Source organism: Cervus canadensis, chromosome 30 (assembly GCF_019320065.1).
Source record: "Cervus canadensis isolate Bull #8, Minnesota chromosome 30, ASM1932006v1, whole genome shotgun sequence".
NCBI classification, from domain to species: Eukaryota; Metazoa; Chordata; class Mammalia; order Artiodactyla; family Cervidae; genus Cervus; species Cervus canadensis.
The window spans coordinates 27,500,558-27,526,269 of NC_057415.1; the positions used below are offsets into that span (position 1 = coordinate 27,500,558).

Consider the following 25,712-nt stretch of genomic DNA (forward strand, 5'->3'; position numbering starts at 1 on the left):
CTGAGTGCCCGAGAGCCCGTGCTCTGCAACAAGGGAAGCCACAGCAATGAGAAGCCCGCCCATCGCAGAGAACAGAAAGCCTGTGTGCGGCAATGAAGACCTAGTGCAGTCAAAAATAAATAACTAAATAAAAATTATTTTTAAAAAATAACGTAGCAAGGTCTGATTGTCAGGAGTTGGTATCTTGAATGTCTTGAATAGTATGAGAAGATATAAGTGGAAAATGTAGATAAAGAAGATACAGAATGACTTCCATACTTCATCTTGGGGATTTTATGAATGGTGGAGCCATTACCTAGGGTAGATTTAAAACGGGAGGAGGCAGAGCAGATTTAGAGAGTGGGTAATGGAAAAAAAATGTTTTTCAAACGTATTATCTTTGCAGTGTCTGTGGAATATACATTTTTTCTCAGGAGCATGTTGAATATTTGTCTGATTATGATTATTAGGAAAAACACAGAAGAAGCATTGTGGGCTACAGGAAAAGAATTCTATTTGTTAGTTTGTCAGTGATCTCCTAAAAGGCCCTGGAAATATGACTTACTGTTTTTCATCTGTAATGTTTGGAGCATGGTGATGGAAACATACCTCTTAGTGGAGTTGTTATAAGTGATATTGAGCTAAAAAATAAATAATTAACTATTATAAGGCATTTGAAATATTGTAGTAGTTAAACATTCTGGGAACTATAGCAACTGTTTACCAAGATAAATGCTTATATACCCAAGCTAGGTTCCTAAGATCATTCATTCTGATGGCCTTTGAATAACATTGGCTGAGTTGCATGGATTGCCTCTGATGTGGTTTTGATAAGCTTTTGTTCTTTGCTTTAGATTTTTCATTACTCTAGCATGGTTTTTTCCTGTTTTTTGCATTAGAAGAAAAATATTGTCTTGTTGTTTATAACCAAACATCTTATGTCATACTTCTACTATTGTTTATACTTCTACTACTAAAAAAAATAAAATAGATACTACCTTAAGAGTTCACTAAAAATACATTAGCAATACACATGAAAAGAGAAGCAACTGTAAAACATTGGCCATCTCTGGGTTGTTTTAATGTTCTTCATTGAGGCTTCTCTGTCCATCAGTCCTTTGAGTAGGAAGCAATATAAGGTTTCTTCTGATTGTTACTACCAGCACACTGTAAAGATCTTTTTCCTTTAATCTATTTAGTACAGGATCTATTTAGTACTGGCCTCTGTCCCAGAATACCTCAGAGATAAGGCTATTATCCTTTCATTGAGTATTATCCTGGGAAAGTCTTTATAAAATTGAACTCTGTTGCACCTGCTGACCTCCTTTTTTAAAGTGAGAAAAGGGTGGGGATGAAGATTATGTTCACTGAATTCAAATGCAGCAGTGTGTTTGACAGCACTGATAGAATATGCTTTAGTTAGGGCCTTTCACGTTGTGCAAATCAATTCCATCTTGGACTCTGAAAGAAGTAAGTTGGCAGTTCAGATCAGGAGGTTGATGATCACATTGGGTGCTTGCCCTTCAGTTACTGGCACAGTGGCTATTTTTTCTTGAGCAATTCTATAATAGGACTCCAGCTATTTTACAATTAAAGTGTTTGCTTGCCATGGCTGTCATATTTTCTCTAAAATTGCTATAAATAGTATCTAGTGGTGTTATTTTTAAACATGAAAGCCTAATTTTAGAAGTTAGATGCTTAATATTCATGCTTAACTAAGTCATTAAAATGGAAGAGAATGATAGAAAACAATTTTAGAAACTTAGTTTCCTATCGAGTCTATCTTAAGAGCTGTAGACACTTGAAGAACAATGCCATGCAACTTTCAAGTATCTCTTTAAAAATATTTTACACTGCCCAATTACCTGAGATATTTTTATATAAAATAGATGCTACATGTATTTATGTAAATATGCTACTAAACCCACATATTCAAACACTTAACAAGTTGGTTTGGGGGCAGCATTACTGATGTAGTGTAGGTTTGTGGCTTTCTCAAATTCTTTTGATTGAAAGTACAAGATGTAAATGAAATAAACCTCTCCATTTTGTTGTCCCAACAAATCTTTTTTTCTGTATTCCATTCTAGTTCCTTCTCATGTCTTCACATGATGTTTTCACAATTAATTCAGTGTTAAAATCTACCTTCACATTATATTTTAGACATATTGCATGATGATACAGTGCAAAATCTCATTATTGCTGTAATATAAATGCAAAGCTGTTCTATTTGTATTTAATAATAAAGTATTTGCCCAAATTAGTAACCTAGTAAGAACTTCAGTAATGAAATACAAACAATTTACATGATATAATATAGTTGGTCTGAGCAAAATTAGAACTAAAGCCTCAATGTCCCTAGCTAACAATGTCTTTTTACAATGAACCTTATAGTATAATAGTTGCCATATTGTAAAATTAGCATGTTGTTTGAATAAGACTTAATCAAGGATTTGGTGTCCTGTATCCATCTAAATTATATGAACGTGAAAGTCACTCAGTTGTGTCCAACTCTTTGTGACCCCCTGGACTGTTCTCCAGATCAAAATAATGGAGTGGGTAGCCATTCCCTTCTCCAGGAGATCTTCCCAGCCCAGGGACTGAACCCAGATGTCCCGCATTGCAGGCAGATTCTAAGTAGATACCAGCTGAGCCACCAGAGAAGCCCAAGAATACTGGAGTGGGCAGCCTATCCCTTCTCCAACAGATCTTCCCAACCCAGGAATCAAACTGGGGTCTCCTGCAATGCAGGCAGATTCTTTAGCTGAGCTACCAGGCAAGCCCATATATGAATGTGTGTATTGGCCATGTAGTCAGAAAATAACCAATCTAAGACTGAATTTAAGCTGTTTTAAACTATCTGTAAACTGAGACTCCTTTGATCAATTGATCAGTTAGTTCAGTTTATTTATATTTATTGTCTCATGCCCCTTACATAAGAAAAAAGTAATGTATTATCTGAATGCTATGTGCTATATGCAGCAATCTTAAATATTTCATTATGAAAAGCATAGGGAGGAGAGATGGCATATGTAGTTAAAGAGTTTTGTAGCCAATTAATCCCAGCTTTACTGATTATTAGCTGTCAGTTATTTACCTTGTCTCTTAGCCTCTATTTTCTCCTCTGTTAAGTGGGCTTAATAATGCCTGCCTAATAAAGTTAAAGTAAATTATATAATTTTTATTTATGAGAGAGAAGAACTTCACCTCACCAGTGAGTTCACAGCATGATGGGAGGAGGAAACGGGTCCTTTGCCCATCCCAACCATTCTCTTGAGATGAGAAACCTGCATGGGGAACAGAACCAGCCTCACGAATGGGCTGGTTTCAGCCTGACCCTCTGAAGCACTGGGCCTGGCAAAAACTCTTGGTTTCTTCAGGAGAATTTTTATCATGTTAGTTTTTTCCATTGTGTGAAAACATTCCTAGACAGAGTTGGGTCAGTTACAATGAAAAGTTGACTCTTTATAAAAATATATGTGTGTGTGTGTGTGTGTGTGTATGTACGTTATATAGGCCCTGACATATGACACTCAATGAAGATAGTTCTAGTATTTATTGTTATTACCCTAATACTGTTAATTAGACTTTGTGTATAAGTTTCCAGAGAAGAGTCTGTTTCAAATGATTGAGGATCGATACTATTAGACCAAATCAAACTTTTATTAATTCTATAATGTTTGAAAGTTGTATATGTTGAATTAATATTAACCTATAAGATAAAATTAAAATGAATTAATAAAAGAATTTATTCAGACTCTGTTCTGCTAGCTAACATATAGCTTTTCCTTCAACAGGCTCAGCACTATGCAGCTATGACCTAAAGCCTTCTGAATATGCATCATCAAAAGCAAAAGGTCTTTGCCCCAAACTACCTGTTCCAGCGAGGTAAATTTTATTGTATTTCTTTAACTTGTGACTTTTGCTTTTGTAGGTAGATTTTAAACTGTTTATATTATGAGAAAAGAGTGACTTGATAATGCCTGTTGCCCAGTTTAAGTACTTTTACAATTTTTAAAGTAGTAATAGAAATGACAACATGAATTTCACATTATGTTAAAGTACACACACACACAGATACACAGAGGCAAACAACATTTCTCATTCTCAAGTACTTTAAATTTCTTTGGGGGGGCTCACTGTTAAAATTTTTTTTAATTAATTGATTTATTTATTTTATTTCTTGGCCACGTCTAGTGGCATGTGGGATCTTAGTTCCCCTACCAGGGATTGAACCAATGCACCCGCAGTGGAAGGGCAGAGGCTTAACCACTGGACCCCCTCACTTTTTTTTTTAACGTCATAGTTTTCAAGTATAGAAAGCTTATGATATTATAAAACTTATAGCAAAATTTGGAAGTCAGATCTCACAGTCTCAAAAGATTTCTTTGAAGTTTCTTTGAAGTTGATAATCCTAACTGGTATTATTTTTAAATTACCTTTATAAACTTAAAAATATGCCAGGGATTAGTCTCCATACTTTATTTCTGGCTATATCCTTTAGGTACTTTCTCTGTAATAAACTGTTTGTCTTAATCAACATTTATTGTTAAGTACCTCCTATATGTAATGGGTACAAAGATGAAACAAGAAATATTGTTTATTTGAAAGAATTTTAAAATTTTGGGCCATGTCACACAGGTTTGGGCTTCTGGGGTTTTAGTTCCCTGACCAGGGATCAAACCCAAGCCCTTATCAGTGAGAGCATGGAGTCCTAACCACTGGGCTGCCAGGGAATTCCTTAGATATTTCTTTTATCTTTTCTTTTTTTGGGGACAGATCTCATAGTAGTTTTAAGTAAGGCAAATATTAAAATTATAAATTGGTTTTTTAAAAAAGGAAATAGATTCTCAAGCACTGTAGAATATATCCTCAGAATTAGGTATATAGTATTTGGAGCATGTCTGATCTTAAGAACCTTAGCATATATCACTAACCATGTATGACATGAGAATTTTCCAGGGATACTGAATCAAAACCACTTTTTATTGTATCTTAGTATATTATAGCAAGCTATTGGTTAAAATTCTTACATTTCCTTTCCTTCAACTGACTTATGGGTATTACTTATGCTTCATTAACTTGAATTTGAAATTTTCTGTTGAAAAGTTGACAAGGACATATCAGTTTAATTGATTTCCTGCTCTTTTAGTTTTGTCAAGTTGCTATTGAAATTAAAATTTAAAGCCTACAGACATAAAAACAATGGGACTGTTTTAAAAGATACTAAATAGGAAGGATCTACAAATTATCCGCTTAGACCAATAGGTAGGGAGACTCCGTTCATGAAAATTGAGAACGTTAGGGAGGCTGTGACAGTAAAGAAAAGAAATTCTTTGAATAGAGAAAATTATCAATGTAAAAACAAGAAAAGCTCTGTTCTCTTATCTATTCAACTGCTAACGCCTATTTTAAACGCATATTTGAGTATAGAGTCATTATTTTAAGGCATAAATATATTACAATAGGTATGAGAAAGCCGTGGTATGAGAATGAAGTTGCCCGCTCTAGTATAATATAGGTGGCTTTAGGGTAGCGGGCAGTTCATACTGGATACCCTCCTGCACCTCTGACCTCTGACTCCACCATGTTGAGGACTGCCTGTTCCTGGTTATGCTGGGTGATCCAGTCTTGGCTGTATACTCGTGGACGTCTCATGTACAGCATCCTAAGGGCATTCACTAGGACAGAAAACATAGACTCAGGGGCTTGAATGTTAGAGATGGACAGGCTTGGTAACATGGTTATCCACTAATGTCTTAGTAATCCAAGAGGCAATGATGAATCTATACTGTCTGAAAACTGTTTATATACATGTTTATACTTTTATTTAAAGATCCTCATGTTTTACTTATCTTAGTAGTTCACAGTCTATCACTTTTGTCTGAGCTCACCTTTTTGGAAAGTAAATGAGAAACAATTGACAGGAAGGCAAATCAAGACCTTGTACATAGTAAATCTAGTATCTGGCAAGCAAAGTGAAAGGATCAGAAAACAATAAACTTGTTTTAATAAAAAATTTAGGTCACTACCCTGTTTCACACATAGATTAGATACCAAATCTCCAATGACGAGTAAGATCTGTTCTCTGTCCTTAAAAAGAGTAGGGACTATACCTTGATTGACTCTTTTATATGTACTAACACTTTTGAATAACCCTGGGCAAACCTGTGATGCAGGCAAATGGCCCTTAGCATAAGAAAGTCTGTTAAGCTCTTAGTAAACCAAGTTTCCTCATATATAAAGTGGGAATATCAATACCTCTTGCATGGGATTGCTATAAGAATTAAATAAGATATTATGTGTTAAACATACGTTATTGTGCTTGGTGTTTGGCTCAGAGTATTATCTATATCAACGTTTAGACCCTTCCTACCTCCTCATCCTTCCTGGGTACTCAGGAACTTTCTGCAGCTAAAGGTAGTGTCTATTTAAAGAATAACAGTGGTAAACTAATTTGCAGTAAAACACTAGTGCCACACAATTCCCAAATGGTTACTCTTCCTAAGAGCTTTTGAATTTTGCAAACCAGTGCCTAGAAAAGGCCATATTGTATCCAAATTCAGAACTTTGTTGGTGATGTGCTAACCATGGGGAGTTCTAGCCAGCCTATATATTTATAATGCTTAAAGTTCTGCATATAGCTAGAGAAAACTGCAGTACTAGAAACAGATTTCATAACTTCAGTTTATTCATCAAACAAACATTTATTTTGATACTTTCAGATGCCAGAAAGAACACTAGGTGTTGGAGAATTAACATGATGCAGAAATAAGAAACTAAGTCATTAAAAAAATACTGTCTATATTTTTTAAGTGAAGGATCAAGGTGAATTAGCGTTTATCAATCATCTATTGGGTGTCAAGCACTGTTTTAAGTTTCTTGTGTTATCTCATTGAATCCTCTGAAGAGCCTGTAAGGATATTGTCCCTTATAAGAGAAAGGTTAGATAGATTGCTCAAAGTCACACAACTAACTGTTGAGAATCGGAATTTGAATTTAAGATCTTGTAAAGTCTATAACACAGTTAGTTTGAAGGGGTTAAAAGGGAGTATAGAAATGAAAGAGGAGAGAAAAGAAATAAAATGAAACGTGTGAACATCACTGCATAGTGCCGTTAGATTCTTGATTACTTATTTCCTGCCTTTGCTATGCTATAGAGATATAGCCAGAACTCTTTTTTTTTTAGATTGTTTTCTTTCTTAAATAAAATTTAATTAGAAATCAAGTGTAATGGCTTATTTATAACCTGGAGGTTTAAAATAGTTGTGTGAGGTGCAGACTTCTGTCTTATGAAGGAAGGCATATGGACAAAAGATATTAGGCATTGTTTGTCATCATACTTTGAGGGAGCTCATTAACTGTGATAATCTGGACTTAAAGGCAGATAAATGGCAATATATTTGCCAAGGTAAGATACAGTTTTCCTATGAGTGACTAATTAAAAAAATCTTTTACTCATTATAAATTCATTTGTTCTTGTTTACTAATGTTTCACTAATGTGAAACAGCATCAGTTAGTTCCTAATGGGATGACATTGACTTCTTAAAGATTCAATGCTCTGTGGGCTTTAAAAGGTAGAAAACTTTCTATAAACAGAATTCTTTATGCCTTTCCTCTTAATTAAGAAGCATAGAGTGTATCATTTGGGTTAGACACTAAAGTAGAAATGATCTCATGTACTAGGTTCTCAGAAGTGTAATTTTTCTGAGAGATACACAAAATCAGATAGCTCATCTTAAATTCATTATATCACATGGGATTTAAGTGGTAAAATATAAGACAAACCATTTCAATGCCATGATTACTTAGAATTTTTAAACAGTAAAGCAATTCAAGTATTAAAAACTTGTGACTGGTCAAGTTGTTTTTGTTTGGGAAAGAGTTGAATTGAGAAAAAAGAGTGACAGAGGAATCTAATACTTTTTACTTTGAAGCTAAGTATTTAATTTCATGTTTGCTATTGTGTCCAAATGTTATCTTCTCTTTTGTTTGCCTATTTCTTTTATTCTGTAACACTAGATTTACCTGTTATTCCTTACCACAAGAACAGATTTTGACCATTTTGACCATCAGATAGACGAGTAGTTAATCAGCTTGTGCTATTTCTATACCTTTAAATTTAGAGCTGTCAGATTTTTTTTAACTCACGTAGATTGAATTATAAGGCAACAAACTATTGTTAGTTTATTCCACTTCTTTGAAAGATACTTACAAAAGTATTCTTTCTAATTGACCAAGTGCTTATATACAGTATACAAATGACTTGAAAGGATAAGTTCAGAGCTGATATCACTCAGCTTTTCCTCTTAAATAAAAATGAAGGCTTAGAATTTTAAGACTGTAACTCTTCCCTTTTCAAATCAGCTATCCTCATTATAAGTTTGAAAAGCAGGAAAAAGCTAAAGCTACTGGGCATCCTGCTTATATTAATTTAGAATCATTGATTTATGAGTAGCATGATGATGATGATGATGTGAAAAGACTTACAGAGAACTTTCTCCTACCCTTTCAGCTGACAGGTGGAGGGGCAGAGAAGCAGAAAGACACAGTGACCTGCAGCTATATAATGTTAGGAGAATCACCCAGGGCTTCTGAACCCAAGTCCAGTTTTCTTTGTCACAAGTTCCACTCCCTTTTGGAGATGATGTGTATCTCTCTCTGCGTATAAAAATATATCAACATCCTGTTAGGATATGGGAGATTTAGGAGGAGCCACTTCTTGACAGAGTGTGAGGTTTATGGGTGTGTGACAGGAAAAAAGAAAATGGGAGTAAGACCAAGACAATTGGTGGATGTTACAAACAGAACATCAGTGTTCCTAGGTGGGTGTATTTTATGTTCAAGGTTGGAGGCAGGTGAGTTAAACAGTTGACATCAGAGATTTTAGGATAATAAATAAAGCAGATGAAGATGTAGACATTCATAGACCAGAGAGGACTTTCGTTTTGAGGGATAGAGAACCAGGCTTAAAATGTGGTTAGAAGTCCTTAGACAGGAGCATTAACCTGGCAAGGACAGTATCAGGAAAAAAGCAGTTGTAGGTCACAACACAGTTGTTAGTTTAAAGGTTTCTGTCCCAGGTTAGTCTCCACTGAGTAGGAACTTGTTAATGTTTTTTGATTCTTATAATATTTCTAACTAAATCTATTTTATCTACAAGCAGTCTATAATTTAATATATTTTCAAATCACTAATGAAACAACTTTGGGTCAAAAAATTGTGACTTATGTACCTGTAATTCAAGCATTACTCAGAATGCTCTGGCTTTCTGCAGTTTGTGTCAAAATATCAAATCTTTGGCATTATCTTTCACCAACACCATTTTGGAGGTATATACAAATACACCCACATTTGTATTTGGAGGCAGTTTTTTAAAAATAAGCATGCCTATCATTGTCATTTTTGGATATATTTTACTCTAAAGCATAAGTAAGGTAAGGCTAGATCTTTAAAATTACATTATTTTATTGCTCCGTAAAGTTTAACAGCATGGAAGATGTTGTTTCTTCTTATTCCCAGTGGTCCTCATGTACCACGTTTAAGGAAAATCAATATATAGTTCACTTATATTCTTATTTGAAAAGAAACATTCTTATTGTTTTTTGAGGAAGGAAACAAAAACAGTATTTTGCTTCAGATCATACAACGTTGCTTTGCTGAGATTAGAGACTTTTGGGATTTGGTGCTCAACCATGTAATCTGTTCACTAATTTGACCAAAATACAGTACCAGTCAAGAATGAGAACACACTTACATCAGTCTAGTCAAAAAAAGTTATATTAGAACTATGACTGATAGTCCTATACATAATTCTGAAAATGTTAGTAATGACTAAATTTTAACTTAATGCATGTGTAAATATGTGTTGTGCATAGGGATACATCTGGGCTCTTTTAGAATTCAAACAAATCACAACTGAGGGCATGTTCATAGAGCTTTCCTTAAAATCTTTCATTGATTAGATGCCCACATGCTCTCAGAAGCTAAAATAGAACCATGTTATAACAAACTATACTTCTACCATGCTTTATACATAGCTATGTTCCTTCACAAGTAAGAGCTACAGTCAGTATAAACCTGATATAATTGATTCTTTTTTGGACACAAGTAATCTCCTAATAATAATAACATATAAAAAGAAAAGAAAATAGTTCATAATCCCATGGCTATAACAAAGCAGAGATTTTTCTTTAGAGTTTTCCCCCTGTTCTCATTCTTAGATGTTTAGTACATAGATGTAATCATCACATTAGATATAAGCTTTTCATTTCTTTCCCTTGTATTGTTATAAGTTCTTCCATATGCTAGCATTCATAGTTATTGTTTCAAACAGCTGCATATTCTGCTGTATGTTGATGTCTTGGTATGACTACTTTGTATGAGTTATTAAGCTGGTGCCTCAAATACCTTTTTTAATCTAAGGTTTTGTATGTTGTTCTGATAGAGCAAATATTCTATTAATGGTGGCACATTTCAAGCAAAAGTATATGTTTTTTTAAATTTTTAAATAGCTTATGGCAAAAAATAATTTTCAGTTCAATAAAGTATATGTTTGTAAGTTTTGTCATCTGCCTCTTGATTGATAGATGTGTAGGCTGAGGAGTTTAAGTGTTTGGTTTTGTTTTTGGTAGCTGTGTATGTGTGTATATGTGTGTGTGTTTCTTTTCAGAAGGGGAGGGTAATGTCTTCTGTTGGAATATGCACTCCACCCTCTTTGATAAGCTTGTGGTAAGATTTGCATCACGCCCCATGACAGTCATCTTCATAGCATTAAGCTCACAGCTCTTAGCTCCCATATGATGTGCGGAGGGTGGAGTGTATTGCAGCCATATTCACCTTTCATTTGTGTGTTTGATGTGGCATTTATATTAAGTAGGAGTAATTTTTTTTCTGATTTTTTTTCTTGTGTCACCAGTGCACCTATTCCATTCTTCCATCGCTGTGCTCCTGTGAACATTTCCTGCTATGCCAAGTTTGCAGAGGCCCTGATCACCTTTGTCAGTGACAATAGTGTCTTACACAGGCTGATTAGTGGAGTAATGACCAGCAAAGAAATTATATTGGGACTTTGCTTGTTATCACTAGGTAATTGTTTTTCTCATTATTAGCTATTACATAGTATTGCAGTAGAAGACTGTTCTTTTAACCAAAATATGAATACTGCTGGGGATACTTGTAAATTGTTTAACTTCCCATAGCCAAAATAATTGTTTCAGATTATATATAGTTATAAGTATACACATATTTTTTAAGGTATATATATATATAAATCTGAAACTCATTTTCCTTCTTTTTCTCTCATTGGAGAAAACTGGTATATTCCCAAACTTTGGTTACTAAGTCTATAATAACATTTAGTATGATAATAGGAGGCTTCTTTTAATGAGTCAGCACCCCTTTGTTTTTAGTTATGATTCCAAAAGGCTTACTTGCTTATAAAAAGAGGTTATATATTCTCATATATTTCCATCAAAAAACATAAATTTCTGATAGGTTATATTTGGATTATATAATTTTTTTCATTGCTACAATTAATGTTACTATATTGCTGGAAAAACTAGGAAATCTCCACTTGTTAGCCATTGAGTTTTTTGGTCAATAAATAGGTAATAAAATAAATAAATAAATGTGATTTTCAAGTTGTAAGTTCCCTATATTACCCTAGAACTGTATGTAGCCGTATCAGAATTTATAGACTTTTTTAGTTGGGAGAAGTAAACTGTAGTAGGAACCAAAGAACTGTTTCATTATATATGTAAAATGAGTGTTTATGCCTGTTAACACCAATTATAGTCATTGAGAAGACTAGCTGTATTTCTGTCTTGTCATTAGAGAGTATTTTCTTTTTGCTTAGGTAGTACTTGACTCAGTTGAAATAATGCTGTCCATATGAAAAGCTATTTCTGTGATATTTGAAACGCTCCCATCTGTTTTTGGTTCCTGTACATTTATTGCAAATGTGAGTACCTCAATAACATTACCTAGTCACAGATCCCAACCATTTAGTTGGCTTTGCAAATGGCCCAAGAAAACTTGACTATTAGTCTAGCCTTATGAAAAAATTATTTGATTTCTGAAATAGTTGAATACTTGAACCAAGAAAAAAAAATCCAAGCCTAAAAATGTAGTGCTAATAATGTTGTTAAGTCATTGGAATTCCATTTTTTATTAGAATAGTTTTCTTTTTGAGGTTTAAGATCTTTATTCATTTGTTTGTGAAACAAGACTTTAAATAATTAGAGATAAACAAATTATGATTTTGGAAATGAATTTCCCTCTGCAAGGGTTAAATCCTCTGTTTTTTGTTTTGAGATTTTTTCACTCAAGATTTTGTCACGTTGGGGTGGGTATAGGAGTTGGCTAAATAACTCAACTAAGCTTTGCTCCTTTTTGAAGAGCTTCTAAATCAAGACTCCTGACCCCAGTTGAGAAGTAAGGCCAGGAATTTTGACTTCAGTAGTTTTCAGGATATTATTCTATAGAGTCAGACCATATCTTGGAGTTTTAGAGGAGAAAAAACTAGAAAAAGATAATATACCATCTGACTTGTCGGCTAAAACGAACATCAGAGAAGTTGGTCCTGAAATACATAGATGACACAAGGAAGTGTAGCATTTAATTTAACTGATCTCTGTCTATGTTTGGTAATTTTCTGGTCACGAACATGGCATGTCATTCTCTACACTTTGTGTGCTGTCGTCTCTGTTTGCATGCGAGTTCTGATGTCTTCCCGTGGTGAATCCACAACAGTCCTGTGCTGTCTTTGAGTCACCATATGCATTTGCATGTATTCTGTTCTGTCGTTTATAAACCCACAGTCAGGTGCTTTTGGTTCTAAGTGATGATTTTCAAGTGACACAAGTACTCGAGTCAAGGTACAAAAGCAGCCCGTTTCCATTCTTACCAAAACTGGGGTCATGAACTTGTCAATAGCAACAAATTACTTTCCCTAGGAGAAAACAATTGAAAGAGTTTCTCTTTATATTTTCTAATGTTTTCAAATGATATTCTGTGTGTCCTTTATCTTCCCTACAGTTCTGTCCATGATTTTGATGGTGATAATCAGGTATATATCAAGAGTACTTGTGTGGATCCTAACGTTTCTGCTCATCCTGGGTTCACTTGGTAAGCTACTTATTCTTTGTCACCCCTGATGTCGTCTGTTTTATATTTTCCTTAAATTTATGCTTCCTTATTTTGTTTTCCCTATCTTTCTTTGCTGTATGAATTATGTTTTCTCTGGTTATTTTCACCCTTGCTTTGGATAGTATCCCTTTTATTTTTACTTCTACAGTTCGTAACCTATACATTTTCAGAAAATATTCTTCAATCTAGAATTCTATGATTTTTTTTTTTTTTAGAGTTCTATGATTTTTAAAGGCTGAAAGGAAGCAGTATTTGTTGAGTCCTTCTCCCCTTAAATTTAGCATGAACTTTTCTACCTTCCTAATTCTATTCCTTTCTGCCCATTTGCACTTTTTGGCTCTTGTTAAATAATGAGTATTCATGTTCAGGTTATTATTAAAGTTAAAATATTATTTGTTGTACTTTATTTTTTAAAAGACTTTTGCTTACCTTTGCCTTAAGATTCTCCTTACCTGGTTTTAGTGATAACTGCGGGTCCCGTTTTTATTTTTTATTAGAATATAGTCGTTACAATGGTTTCAGTTGTACAGCAGAGTGATTCAGTTATTCTGGTCCTATTTTTATAAAAGTCTGTTCTTGAGTTCTTAATTTCAGTTCATATTTGTTTTGACTGGAATCTGAGTTCAGTAATTTATTCACGAAGGGCTTGTGGGTTGTATATATTCTGAATTCTTGGTAATCTAAGATTGCCTTTGTCATCACATGTGAATGTAAAGTTGTTGCATATAAAATTCTTGAGGTACAATATGTTGCTTTATGTCTATACTTTATTTCAGAGAACTTTGACACCAGTCTAAATTTGTTCCTTTGCCCATAACCTACCTTACTTGCCAGATGTTTATGTAATTTTTAACTTGCAATTTAAAATTTTTGTCTAGTTCAGAATCTTAACTAAGTTTGCCTATGATCTCTTTTGGGAGGATCTTTTTTAACTTTGAAACGTTTTCTTTATTTCTGTGTTTGATTATTGTTTCTATTCTAAATTTTGACTAAAGATTCTTCTTATTATCTACCAAATTAGCATTTTCAGCCCTTTTGTCATTTTCTTTACATTCAAGAAGAACTCTTCAAGTTTATCTGCTATATCACTGATTTAGTTTTCCTCAGTATCACTTCTGTACTTGATTACTTAATTTTGTTATTCCAATTTCATCTAATTTGTAGCTCTTCCTCATACTTTTCATTTCAGTTGGTAGCCTTCAAATCTAACTGTGTGCTAGATGATGTCTTAGTCAGATTGGACTGTTGTAGCAAAGTACCATAGCCTGGGTGCCCTATAAACCACAAACATTTATTTCTCAAAGTTGTGGAGGTTGGAGCGTACAAGATCAGGGCACCAGCAGATTTGGCATCTGAAGGCTGACTTCCTGTTTCCAGCCATCTGATTGCTGTCCTCGCATGGCAGAAGGGGGAAAGGAGCTCCCTGAGGTCTCTTTTATAAAAAGGGCACTAATCCTATTCACGAGGGCTCCACTCTTATGACCCCTTCATCTTCTAAAGGCCCCACCTCCAAATACTACCACAGTGAGGATTAGGATTCAGTAGAAGGATTTTGGGGAGACAAGCATTCAGTTCATAACAGATGAATAGCCTTTAGAATAAAAGTAGATTTGAATCCTATCTATTGTTCAGTCGCTCAGTTGTGTCAGACTCTGCAACCCCATGACTGCAGCATTCCAGGCTTCCCTGTCCTTCACCATCTCCTGGAATTTGCTCAAATTCATGTCCATTGAGTCGGTGATGGACTAGCTCTAGCTTAAATCCTAGCTCTCCCACTTACCAGATATGTGGCATTTGGCATGCTGTTGAATTTCCCTAAATTTCAATTTCATCATTTGTAAAGTGGCGCTGATAATACCCACTTAATAGCATTGTAATTAAATGTGGTTACATCTATTTGTGCTAATTCCTGGCACAAGTTTAAATGGTTAATAAATGATATCTACTGTAGATGTTATGAACAATCCCCTTAATGTCATAACTATTATCTTATTCTATATATTTTCCCATAACTTCAGCCTTTCTCTCAACTTTTTCTATTTAGAGAAAATGTATTTTATTCCAGTTTTTGAGGATATTAAATAGTTTTCCAGGCAGTTTTCTTGTACCTTCAAGATTCCAAAATGGAAGTAGTATTTCCCTTTCTCAGAAACATTTTCCATAGACTCAATTGTTTTGCTTTCTCATCTTCAGTAGAAGAAAAATTCATGCTTAGTATTTGTTTACAAATACTAAGGAATTTTCCTTTGACACTATTCACTCTTGCCTTGAGTGCAGATGGAGCTTGAGTTGATTTGCATGGATCTTAGCCCAGTGCTTCTCTCTCAGGCATTTCTCTTGTCCACTTAGACATATACATGCCTCTACTCTGAATTTCCCGTTTCCTTACCACGGCCTACAAGGACTTACAGTATGATCTGGAAGCCAGCTCCTGCTCTCCCCACATCTGTTATTGCTTTTCCCATTGCTCATTGTGGCTATAATGGCCTCTTCCTTTCTCGCCTGCTATGCATGACCCCATCTCAGCATCTTAGAACTTGCTATTCCTTTTTGCCTGGACGACTCTTTCCTTAGTTTCATAGATTTGTTTTCTCCCCGTCTTTGATTCTTTTGCTCAAATATCATCTCACCCCAGAGAGGTCTTAGTTACCCATCATATATAAAATTGTACTGCTTTCCCAACACTAACACTTCTATCCCTCTTACTAAGTAGCTTTTTTCTTAGGTTTAATATACTGTGTTTTTGGTTGTTTCTTTTTCTTTCTGTTTCCCCAAAACTATATAAGCTCCAGGAGAGGTGATGTTGGGGGCTTGGATTTTTACTGCTCTGTCCTCTGTCCTCAACTCCTGGGTGCTTTCCCAGGTGGCAAAGCTGGTAAAGAGCCCACCTGCCAATGCAGGAGACACCAGAGACATGGGTTCAATCCCTGGGTCGGGAAGATCCCCTGGAGAAGGAAATGGCAACCCACTCCAATATTCTTGCCTGGGAAATCCCATGGACAGAGGAGCCTGGCGGGCTACAGCCTATGGAGTCACAAAAGAGCCAGAGATGACTGAGTGTGCATGCACACAGGGCTTACCCCTAGAACAGTAGATGCTGTGGGCACTCAAAATATACCAAATGAACTGAATGGAGGTGTCTGATGTAGCTCTCTTATTGGGAGGCAGTTATGCCTCCCTCTTCAATCTAGAATCTCTGAACAAGTGATAGAGATAACAAGTCCCATTTCTAGTGCCCACTGCTCTCAAACTGTTGAAGATTTCCTTCATTCCTACCTATGGTAGGAACTACTCATTTGATCTTCATTTACTCATAGTGTGAATATTTTATCAACTGTATGAGTGTGTCATCACTAGGCACTGGGGTTATTGTACAACAGAGAAGATCTTTGCCTTCCTCAGCTCCATTGCTGATTTTTTTTTTTTTTTAAACTTTAGTTCTTCTTTTGGGGGGGGTCACAAAACTGCATGACATGTGGGATCTTAGTTGCCCAACCGGGGGTCTAACCCATACTCCCTGCCTTAGAAGTGTGGAGTCTTATCCACTGGGATCACTGGGGAGGTCCCTTCATTGCTGATTTCTATGCCGTTTACTTGCTTTCCACACACTCCCTAGCTTAAACAGGTGCTGAGGCTGTCTTCGGTGACCAGTGCCTCTCAGGGGTATCTGTCCTTGCTAGGCTCTCTCTCAGCTTCAGAATTGATAATAGAGTTAAAGGAGGTTCATTTGATTCAGTTAAAGATTTGTAAGTGTGTAATGTGGAAGATGATAGCGTGTCATTGGAGTTCCCCTTTGCTGGCAAAAAATGACAGCCACACACCTCCCAGCCAAATGGATTGTTGCTGTAATAGTCCGTGGTGATGTATAGGAAGGGTCTAGAAAATTGAGGATTTATGTTACACATTTTCTTTCTCTACTTATGCAAAATTGTTTCCTGTCTCCAGGTGGCACGGGTGTACTCTGGTGGCTGTATGCAAAGCAAAGAAAGTCTCCCAAAGAAACAATTATTCCTGAGCAGCCTCAGATAGCTGAGGCCAATCTTCGGGCACTCCTCATCTATGCCATTTCAGCAACGGTGTTCACGGTGAGTACAGGCCTCGGTGTATCTTTCAGGTTTTTGTTTTATTTATAGACCATTAATGAAGCAAAAACTTAGCCCTAGCTATTGCAAGCCTACCCTTGATCACTGTTAGGTTAAATCTCTGTCCCATAGGGCATGACCTCCTCAGAAGTCTTCAAGAGGCTTCCCTAATTGATGGGTGCTATTTGATGCAACATTTTGTTCTGTACTGCCTGCTCTTTGAGAGGGAATTTTCAGCTAGAATATTAATTATCATTTTCTATTAAGAACATATGTCTTACTGTCATGAAATAATGTAATTATTTTTAAAAAACAGTTCTCTTTATTATAGAAAAGTATATTAAGAAATAAGCCATCTCATGTCATTCTGTTTTCACTAATTATTTTCCCATTTTTTTCCTTTTAAACTTTTAACAACATTATTCCAAAAATAGAGGTGAGCTTCACTAGTATAATTATTATACTAATTACAGTAAAATTAACAAACTTGTGGTTCAATAATCTGTATTTATATTTTTGGTTTATCTCCCTCTCCTCTCTGTAAAAAGGGGGCAAAAAAATCTGAGTTTACTTCTTGGAGCAATCCCAAGCTTTTCATTGAGCATTGGAAACTAAAAATAAAGCCACTGTAAAACCATTGGTACCAAGAGATTTTTGTTTGCTATCATTGTGCAAATACTTATTAATCATCTTTTAAGTACATTTCTCTGTGCCAAGTGCCAGGGCAGAGTGGGGAGTGAATAAATTTGACATGAACCCTGCTCGTAAGGTGCTCATGATCCAATAAGGGAGAGGATGTACAAATATCTGTGCTTTTGTGATCATAGCATATGGTCTTATCCCCAGTTTTCAGAATTTTATGAGTCTCATCCTGATGACAAGCAACATGTTTTGATTTGTAATGAGTGGAAAAAGGAAAAGTAGCATTCTAGGATGTATTAATAATTTAGAAATTCTTTTATGTTTAGCTTTGAAGGACATTTTCAGTAAATAATGAAATATGATAAGTGGAATTAAGAATTGTGTTAAAAATTTTCCACCATTGTTTCCGTTTTTACCACTTAAAACAGCAGCTAAAACCTTCCCGTCCATTTTTTCCATGCAGGTTATCTTGTTCCTGGTCATGCTGGTGATGCGCAAGCGGGTTGCTCTCACCATTGCCTTGTTCCACGTGGCCGGCAAGGTCTTCATTCACTTGCCGCTGCTAGTCTTCCAGCCCTTTTGGACTTTCTTTGCTCTTGTTCTATTTTGGGTGTACTGGATCATGACACTTCTCTTTCTTGGCACAGCTGGTAAGAAGACATGTTACTGCTTTCTTTTAGCGATGAAACTGATTTGCATTAAAATATTTTAAAACATCAGAGAGATATAATTCTTAAGACATTTATGGTCTAAGGTCTGATAGCCATCAGAAATAACAGAGGTTATAGCTCTTCAATAACACATTACCTTTTTACAGATGAACTTACTTAGCAGAAACAGACTTAGAGAATGAACTAATGGTTGCCAGGGGTAAGAATTTGGGGGAAGGGATGGTTTGGGAGTTTGGGATGGACATGTGCATACTGCTATATTTAAAATGGATAACCAACAAGGACCTACAGGGATATGTTATGTGACAGCCTGGAGGGGAGGAGAGTTTGAGGGGAACGGATACATGTGTACAGATGGATGAGTCCTTTCACTGTTTACCTGGAACTATCACAACATTGTTAATCTGCCAAACCCAATATAAAATGGAAAGTTTTTTTAAAAAAATAACGTAGTCCCCATTCATGATCTTCCGAGCAAAGTGAGTCTAAACCAGGTAGGGCCTGAAAACATATCCAGGTTTGAGATGGTTGTGTATTTGAAGTAAGCTGACTCAGACATTTAGGTTCATTCTGAGATGAATGCAGTGCTTCTCTGGAGTTGCTTCAAACTCCAGTGATAGCCAGAGATCAACCTGCCTCCTTGGGATTTTCTAGTTTGGAAATGACCTGAACCTATATAGAGCTAGTGGTGATAGAGTTCATAGTTACATGCTCGGACTTACTTGTAGCCATACTTAATATCAAAAGTTATGTATGTCTAAATGGAATTAATTGTGAAGAGTGGTATAAGGATAATAAGCATATATGTAACTTCTCTGGTCATTCAACACACCACCAATTGAAAATAATATTAATTTCTGTATTTTGCTAATTTTATATCTGTAATTATTGGACAAGTAAAAGCTCTTTAAGAAAACTGAAGTATTGGAAAATTCATGCATAAACTAAATAACTGATAATGTGGTAAGAATTATATTCAAACAGAGCAACTTTTAAAAGCTATATATGTTGCCTTTGAGGAAAACAAAATGCTTGATTTTACAGTGTTCTGCTATACAACTTTTGAAGTGATAATTATTTTTGTCCCTTAATGAAATAATGCTGTGATCATAATGCCAGTGGTTTGGGGGTAGGGATATATTGTTGGAAATTAGTTTAATCTCCTAGATTTAATAGCCATGTTTTTTGGTTTATACTTTATGTGCTGCTTCTTTCCTTCTTTGATATTTTCCTAGGTAGTGCTGTTCAGAATGAACAAGGCTTTGTGGAGTTCAAAATTTCAGGGCCTCTGCAGTACATGTGGTGGTACCATGTGGTGGGCCTGATTTGGATCAGTGAATTTATTTTAGCCTGTCAGCAGATGACTGTGGCAGGAGCTGTGGTGACCTACTATTTTACTAGGTGAGAATTTATACTTGTCAGAAAACTTAAGTTGTAACAACATGGATGGACCCAGAGGGTATTATGCTAAGTAAAATAAGTCAAGCAGAGACTGTCAGATACCTGTATGATTTCACTTACATGTGGAATCTAAAAAACAAAACAAGCATAACAAATAAGACTCATGTGAAATAGACTCAAATGAAAGTCTCTCGGTTGTGTCCGACTCTTTGCGACCTCACGGACTATACAGTTCATGGAATTCTCCAAGTCAGAATACTGGAGTGGGTAGCCTTTCCTTTCTCCAGGGGATCGTCCCAACCCAGGGATTGAACCCAGGTCTCCCGCATTGCGGGTGGATTCTTTACCAGCTGAGCCACAAGGGAAGTGCAGGAATACTGGAGTGGGTAGCCTATCCCTTCTCCAGCAGATCTTCCTGACCCAGGAATCAAACCAGGGTCTCCTGCATTGCAGGCAGATTCTTTACCAACTGAGCTATCAGGGAAGCCTCATAGAAAAATCAGGTGATTGCCAGAGGAGGGGTCGAGGCTGCAAATGAAACAGGTGAAGGAGATTAAAAGGTACAAACTTCCAGTTACAAAAAAAAATGAATGATGATGGGGATGAAAAGTCTAACGTGGGGACTATCGGTGATAATATTGTGATCATTTTGTATGGTGACAGATGACAACTAGACTTATTGTGGTGATCATTTGTAATGTGTGCAAATATTGAATCACTATGTTGTATATGCAGAACTAACATAGTATTGTAGGTCGATTATATATCAATGAAAAAAGAAAGCAAGAAAAAAAAAACTTAAGATAATCTAAGTGATTATGCCTGAAGGAAATGGAACTGAGGCTGGTAAGAGTTTAATTTCTTTAAGAAGTAAGTGGAAGTCAATATGACAAAATGTGTAGTTGATAATTCTGTGAGGTAGGAAAATGGGAGGTTATTATTTTATTCTTTATTCTCTCCTGTAACTTTCTTAAAAAATTAATTAGAATAGCAGGTCATGCTACACTTAAATTACATTTATCAGAAAAATAAATCTTTAGTAGTTAGTGTCTTATGTATTAGTTTGGCCAAGAAGTTCTTTTGGGTTTTTCCACGTAAGATGGCATGGAAAAAGCTGAGTGAACTTTTTGGTCAACCCAGTATTTTTGCTTATATAAGGATCTAGCAAAGGTTAACAAGTCTTTAATTTGTGTGGATCAGAAAAGGTGTTGTGACTTTCTTTCCTAATTTCAGAGCTAACTATACACTACAGTAGGCCTGATAGTTTTCCATTAAAACAAGGTGCCAGGTCTAACATCTTTCTACGTTCCATTATCTGATTGTATAATTACCACCATAATTATTTACTGGTAAGAGCTTTCAAAGCAATTTTATTTAACTTAAAGTATTAGAGCATAAGAACCGCATGAAACTACCATAAAGAAATGAAACATTAATTTTACATGATACATCTGAAGCACTTGTAGTTGCTTTGCTATTTTGTCATAGAACTAGAATAAGAAAAATGAACTAATTTTTCACTCTTTTTTGAACTAAATCTTTTCTATGTTTCTATCCTGGTCAAGCCTTTAATTGTCTTTTTGGTCATTTTTTAAACAGGGATAAAAGGAATTTGCCATTTACACCGATTCTGGCATCAGTGAATCGCCTTATTCGTTATCACCTTGGTACTGTGGCAAAAGGTTCTTTCATTATCACGTTAGTCAAAATTCCACGAATGATCCTTATGTACATTCACAGTCAGCTCAAAGGAAAGGTAAAGAAAAATCTTTTCTGGACTTTCTGTGGGCACATTCCAGATCTCAGTTCTGCACGTAGCAAAATTCCCAATGATATTAAGTCCAAGTGTGAATGTTTTCTTCCATGTCCTTGCCAAGTGGAATCTAATTCGGTCCCCTTATCTCCCACTCTTGTACTCTGTATGCTCTGGCAAAATTTATCTAATCACAGGTTTCCCCAAATAGCCTGTGCTTCTATTCCTCTGTGTGAATTCACACTTTCCTCCTTGGAACCCTCCTTCCTGTCCTTAGCTGCGGAAACAACATGCATTTCTGCATAGCTTAGCTCAAATGCCCCCTCTTCCTAGAAACCTCCCCTGAGTCCTCTAACCTCCTAAGTGGCATCTTCTCTCTCTTCTCCATTCTCATGGCACTAGGATCTATATCATTCTGACTTTAACCTTTGTTATGTTTAATGCTTTTAAGTTCCTTGTTGGTCTTATATACTTTATCTTATATGCAATAGGTACTAAGTAAATGTTGGATTGAACTGATTAAAAATAATTCAAAAAAAAAAAAACCAAAAAAATAAAAAATAGAAATAATTCAGCCATTACATTTTGAGGGAAAAAAGGGTGAGTGTGGAGGCTTTGAAGCATAGGTTGTGATTTTTCTTAATTTTTACTTTTCTAAATTTTATAATATTCTACATGGTATGGTTTGATTCTTTGGTCTTTAATTATTTTCATTATTCATTCTTTCCAGGAAAATGCTTGTGCTCGATGTGTGCTGAAATCTTGCATTTGTTGCCTTTGGTGTCTTGAAAAGTGCCTAAATTATTTAAATCAGGTAAAAGATTTTAAAAATACATCTAACACTCACTTTCAAAGATAGGTTCACTGTTTCTTCTTTCAAGATAAAGTTTTTGAGTTTAATTGAAAAAAATCTTTTTCTCATGGTGCTTTGATCAAGTATAACTATTTTAATCATATTCTTACTTTTAAACATAATATATATTCTTCTCAAAGCTTATTATTGCAGGAGACCCCAGTTCAATTCCTGGGTCGGGAAGATCCCTTGGAGAAGGGATAGGCTACCCACTCCAGTATTCTTGGGCTTCCCTGGTGGCTTAGCTGGTAAAGAATCCGCCTGCAATGTGGGAGACCTGGGTTCGAACCCTGGTTTAGGAAGATCCCCTGGAGAAGGGAACGGCTACCCACTCCAGTATTCTGGCCTGGAGAATTCCGTGGACTGTATACAGTCCATGGGGTCACAAAGAGTCGGACATGACTCAGCGAAATTAATTGTAATACATGGATAAATTTCCTTAGAGTGCATCTTTCAGGAAAATAATTTATCTTTTATCCCTTAATTCACACCCTTTTATATTTGATTTTCCCTGAGAATCTGTCTACCCTAGCCATTGTTCTTTAATTCATTTAATGTTGTTTGAAAGCTTTAGTGAAAAGTTGTTGTGACACTTACTCCTGTTTTGCAACTGTCTACTATTGTTCAAAATTAACATGCTAGTATGCCATGGGGTTTTTTTGTTTTTGCTTTATCCAGCTGCTGAAGACTGTGGTACTGGCCTGGAAAATACTAGCAAAGAAAGTGCTATTTCTAGGGTCAAATGGAGAGATTGATACCTCCGGAGTAACAGTTCACAGGGGAGTGGCTTGGTCCTCTGTCTTTCTGTGTCTGAGCATGTAGAACTCTCACTGTGAAGCAGTCTTTTCATCTTGAGTTGTTTTTCTTAACCACTTTTCTCCAGCCCCTAAAAATCAATTCTAATGTACTGATGCCCTTATCTAATAGACCAAAGATAAAAATGGACTTTCTCACCATTAACCTTTAAGTGATTGAAGAGTAGCATTGCATTGTCCGTTCACTCACATGTAGTCAGGAGGAGTCCTGTGGGGATGGTTTGAGCATGCCTGGAGTCTGCTTTATTGGAGTTCTATGATTAATGTGAAGAAGTATATTTCTCATTTCATTAGCAAAATACATTCCTCTGGTTCATAATACTCTTCTTCGGATGTAAAGTATTTGGAAGGTCATTATTAAAATAATTATCAACAGCCACAACATTCTGCAAAAGTTTGTTTTTTAAAATTTGGTTTTGGAGCAAGTCATCGTCATCAAAAAAGTTGATGGATGCAGTAACGATAATCATCATTACATTTTGTATCCGTCACAAAATAGCTTATATTCAGAGAGATGTGCTAACCTCAGCTGTCTGTTTTTGGTTCCCATAGGCACCTTTTGCTATCACAGTTTCCAAAATGTGCAGAAAATAACTTCCTTCCAATGTCTGACTAGCTCCTATTGGTCTTTAATGATTCTTCCTGAGCACCACCTCCAAGAAACTTTCCCTCATTACCCCAGCTCCTCCTTTGAAATTGCACAATATCAGTTCATACCTCTGTGAAAACACTAGAACACTGTATAGGAGTTGTCTGTTTACTTCATCTTGTCTTTTAGACTTTTAGCTCCTTAAAGACAGGATCTTATTTTTGTCTCTGCAGAAACTTCCATAGTGCCTAGTTTAAAATAGGTGGTCTTTAAATGTTTTTTGAATGAATGATTAATCACCGAATATTTGGACTAAAAAAGATTAATAGAATGATATAAAACCATAAGGATCTCAAAAAGGAGAAGTGCTGAAGGAAAACAAATCACATGATATCAAGGTGGAAACCAGGTGAAAACATATATAAAGTTTTCAGCTCATTCCAAGCTAAACAGTAGTCAGCAATTTAGTCCTAATAGTCCTATGATGTATATCCAAACTACAAGTTTGTGTTTCTTGTACAAGTTTTGTCCATTTTGCATCTTCAAGAGGTAGGCATGATGCTTGAAGATTCAAGGAAAGCATTGACATAGTAGCAAATCAATTATGGGAGTGAAGGTTTAGGGAGAGTGATTCTAAATTCATACTTGGAATATGAAGTATTCCAGTGTGGAGACTGGTTACCATTGGAGCGTCATGTCTCTTGTTTTCATAGAAATGTTGAGATGAGGTCAACATATTAAAAATATTAGAATACTTCTTGCCATGACAGATTAATATTAAGCATAAGTACCAGTTGCCAGTGGAATTTTTTAACCCTTGTTCCTGTGAAATGTTTCAGAGCAGGATGAGCACCCATCTGTTGGAAGTACTTAACATGATGGGGATCATGGTGGTACTGAATCAATGAGCTCCAGAGACTTTTCTAAAATTTGAGAAAGCAGGGTATAAGTGTATGATCTGCTAGCGTAAGAAGAGACACTTAAATACTATCACACGCAGTCGGCAGGTATAAGCTTAGTGCTCTGCTAGAGGTGTGAAGCCACAGTAGAAAGAGCCCAGATGTTGAAGATGTGTTTCCTTCCCTAGCAAGCTCAGTGAAACCTCTGAGTCTTAGTTTCCTTCTTCAGTAAGTGGAAAAAATATACTTGTCCTATAGGCTTTAGGTTAGGATGAAATATAATGCAGATAAATCAACTCTTACAGTGTCTAGCTTTTGGTAGACACCTAGTAAGTGTTGTTATCACTCTCTGCCTACCCCATTTTATTTATAAAGAACTCCCCGTGTCTTACTCTTAAGATAACAGAGCTGTGACAAAGAATTCAAAAGGTAGTTCTATAATGTGTCTTTTCTCTGACAGTAAATGTAATATAAAATACTGAAGAGTTTGGAAAACCAAAACAAGAAAAAAATATCACCCATGATCTCACTGTCTAACATAACACTTTTGTTACCAGCAAAATGGCAACTCACTGCTTGACCTCCCAAAGGAAAGAATTCAATCAAAAGACATAGAACACTTTTAAGCAGCAGCAGTTTTCTTAAACAAAGTGAAAGTACACTCCCAGGAGAGAAAAGGAGAGTGGGCTGTGTGTAAACTAGAAACAGCCTTCCAGCTGGGATAGGGTTGGTTTTTCAAAGTAGTGACAAGTCCCTCCTTGTGTCCTGCATCATTTGACACATTGGTTGTCAGTTTTAGGTTATATAACTTTTCTTCTTGTGTCCAGGCACTTACCCACAAGCACCCAAGCAAAACCATGCGGGGTTGGGGCGGGGGT

The 25,712-nt window shown here is 35.8% G+C and overlaps 1 protein-coding gene across 3 annotated transcripts in view; it reads left to right on the forward strand.

The window, feature by feature from the left end:
* Positions 1–25,712, forward strand: part of SLC44A1 (solute carrier family 44 member 1) — a 212,851-nt gene that overhangs the window by 112,179 nt on the left and 74,960 nt on the right. For all 3 annotated transcript variants that reach the window (XM_043452950.1, XM_043452948.1, XM_043452947.1), the window contains exons 5-12: positions 3,777–3,867; positions 10,899–11,068; positions 13,019–13,108; positions 17,075–17,214; positions 18,317–18,503; positions 19,760–19,925; positions 21,525–21,681; positions 22,409–22,492. In XM_043452950.1, coding sequence (XP_043308885.1) covers positions 3,777–3,867; positions 10,899–11,068; positions 13,019–13,108; positions 17,075–17,214; positions 18,317–18,503; positions 19,760–19,925; positions 21,525–21,681; positions 22,409–22,492 — 1,085 coding nt within the window. The remainder of the gene's footprint in view (positions 1–3,776; positions 3,868–10,898; positions 11,069–13,018; positions 13,109–17,074; positions 17,215–18,316; positions 18,504–19,759; positions 19,926–21,524; positions 21,682–22,408; positions 22,493–25,712) is intronic.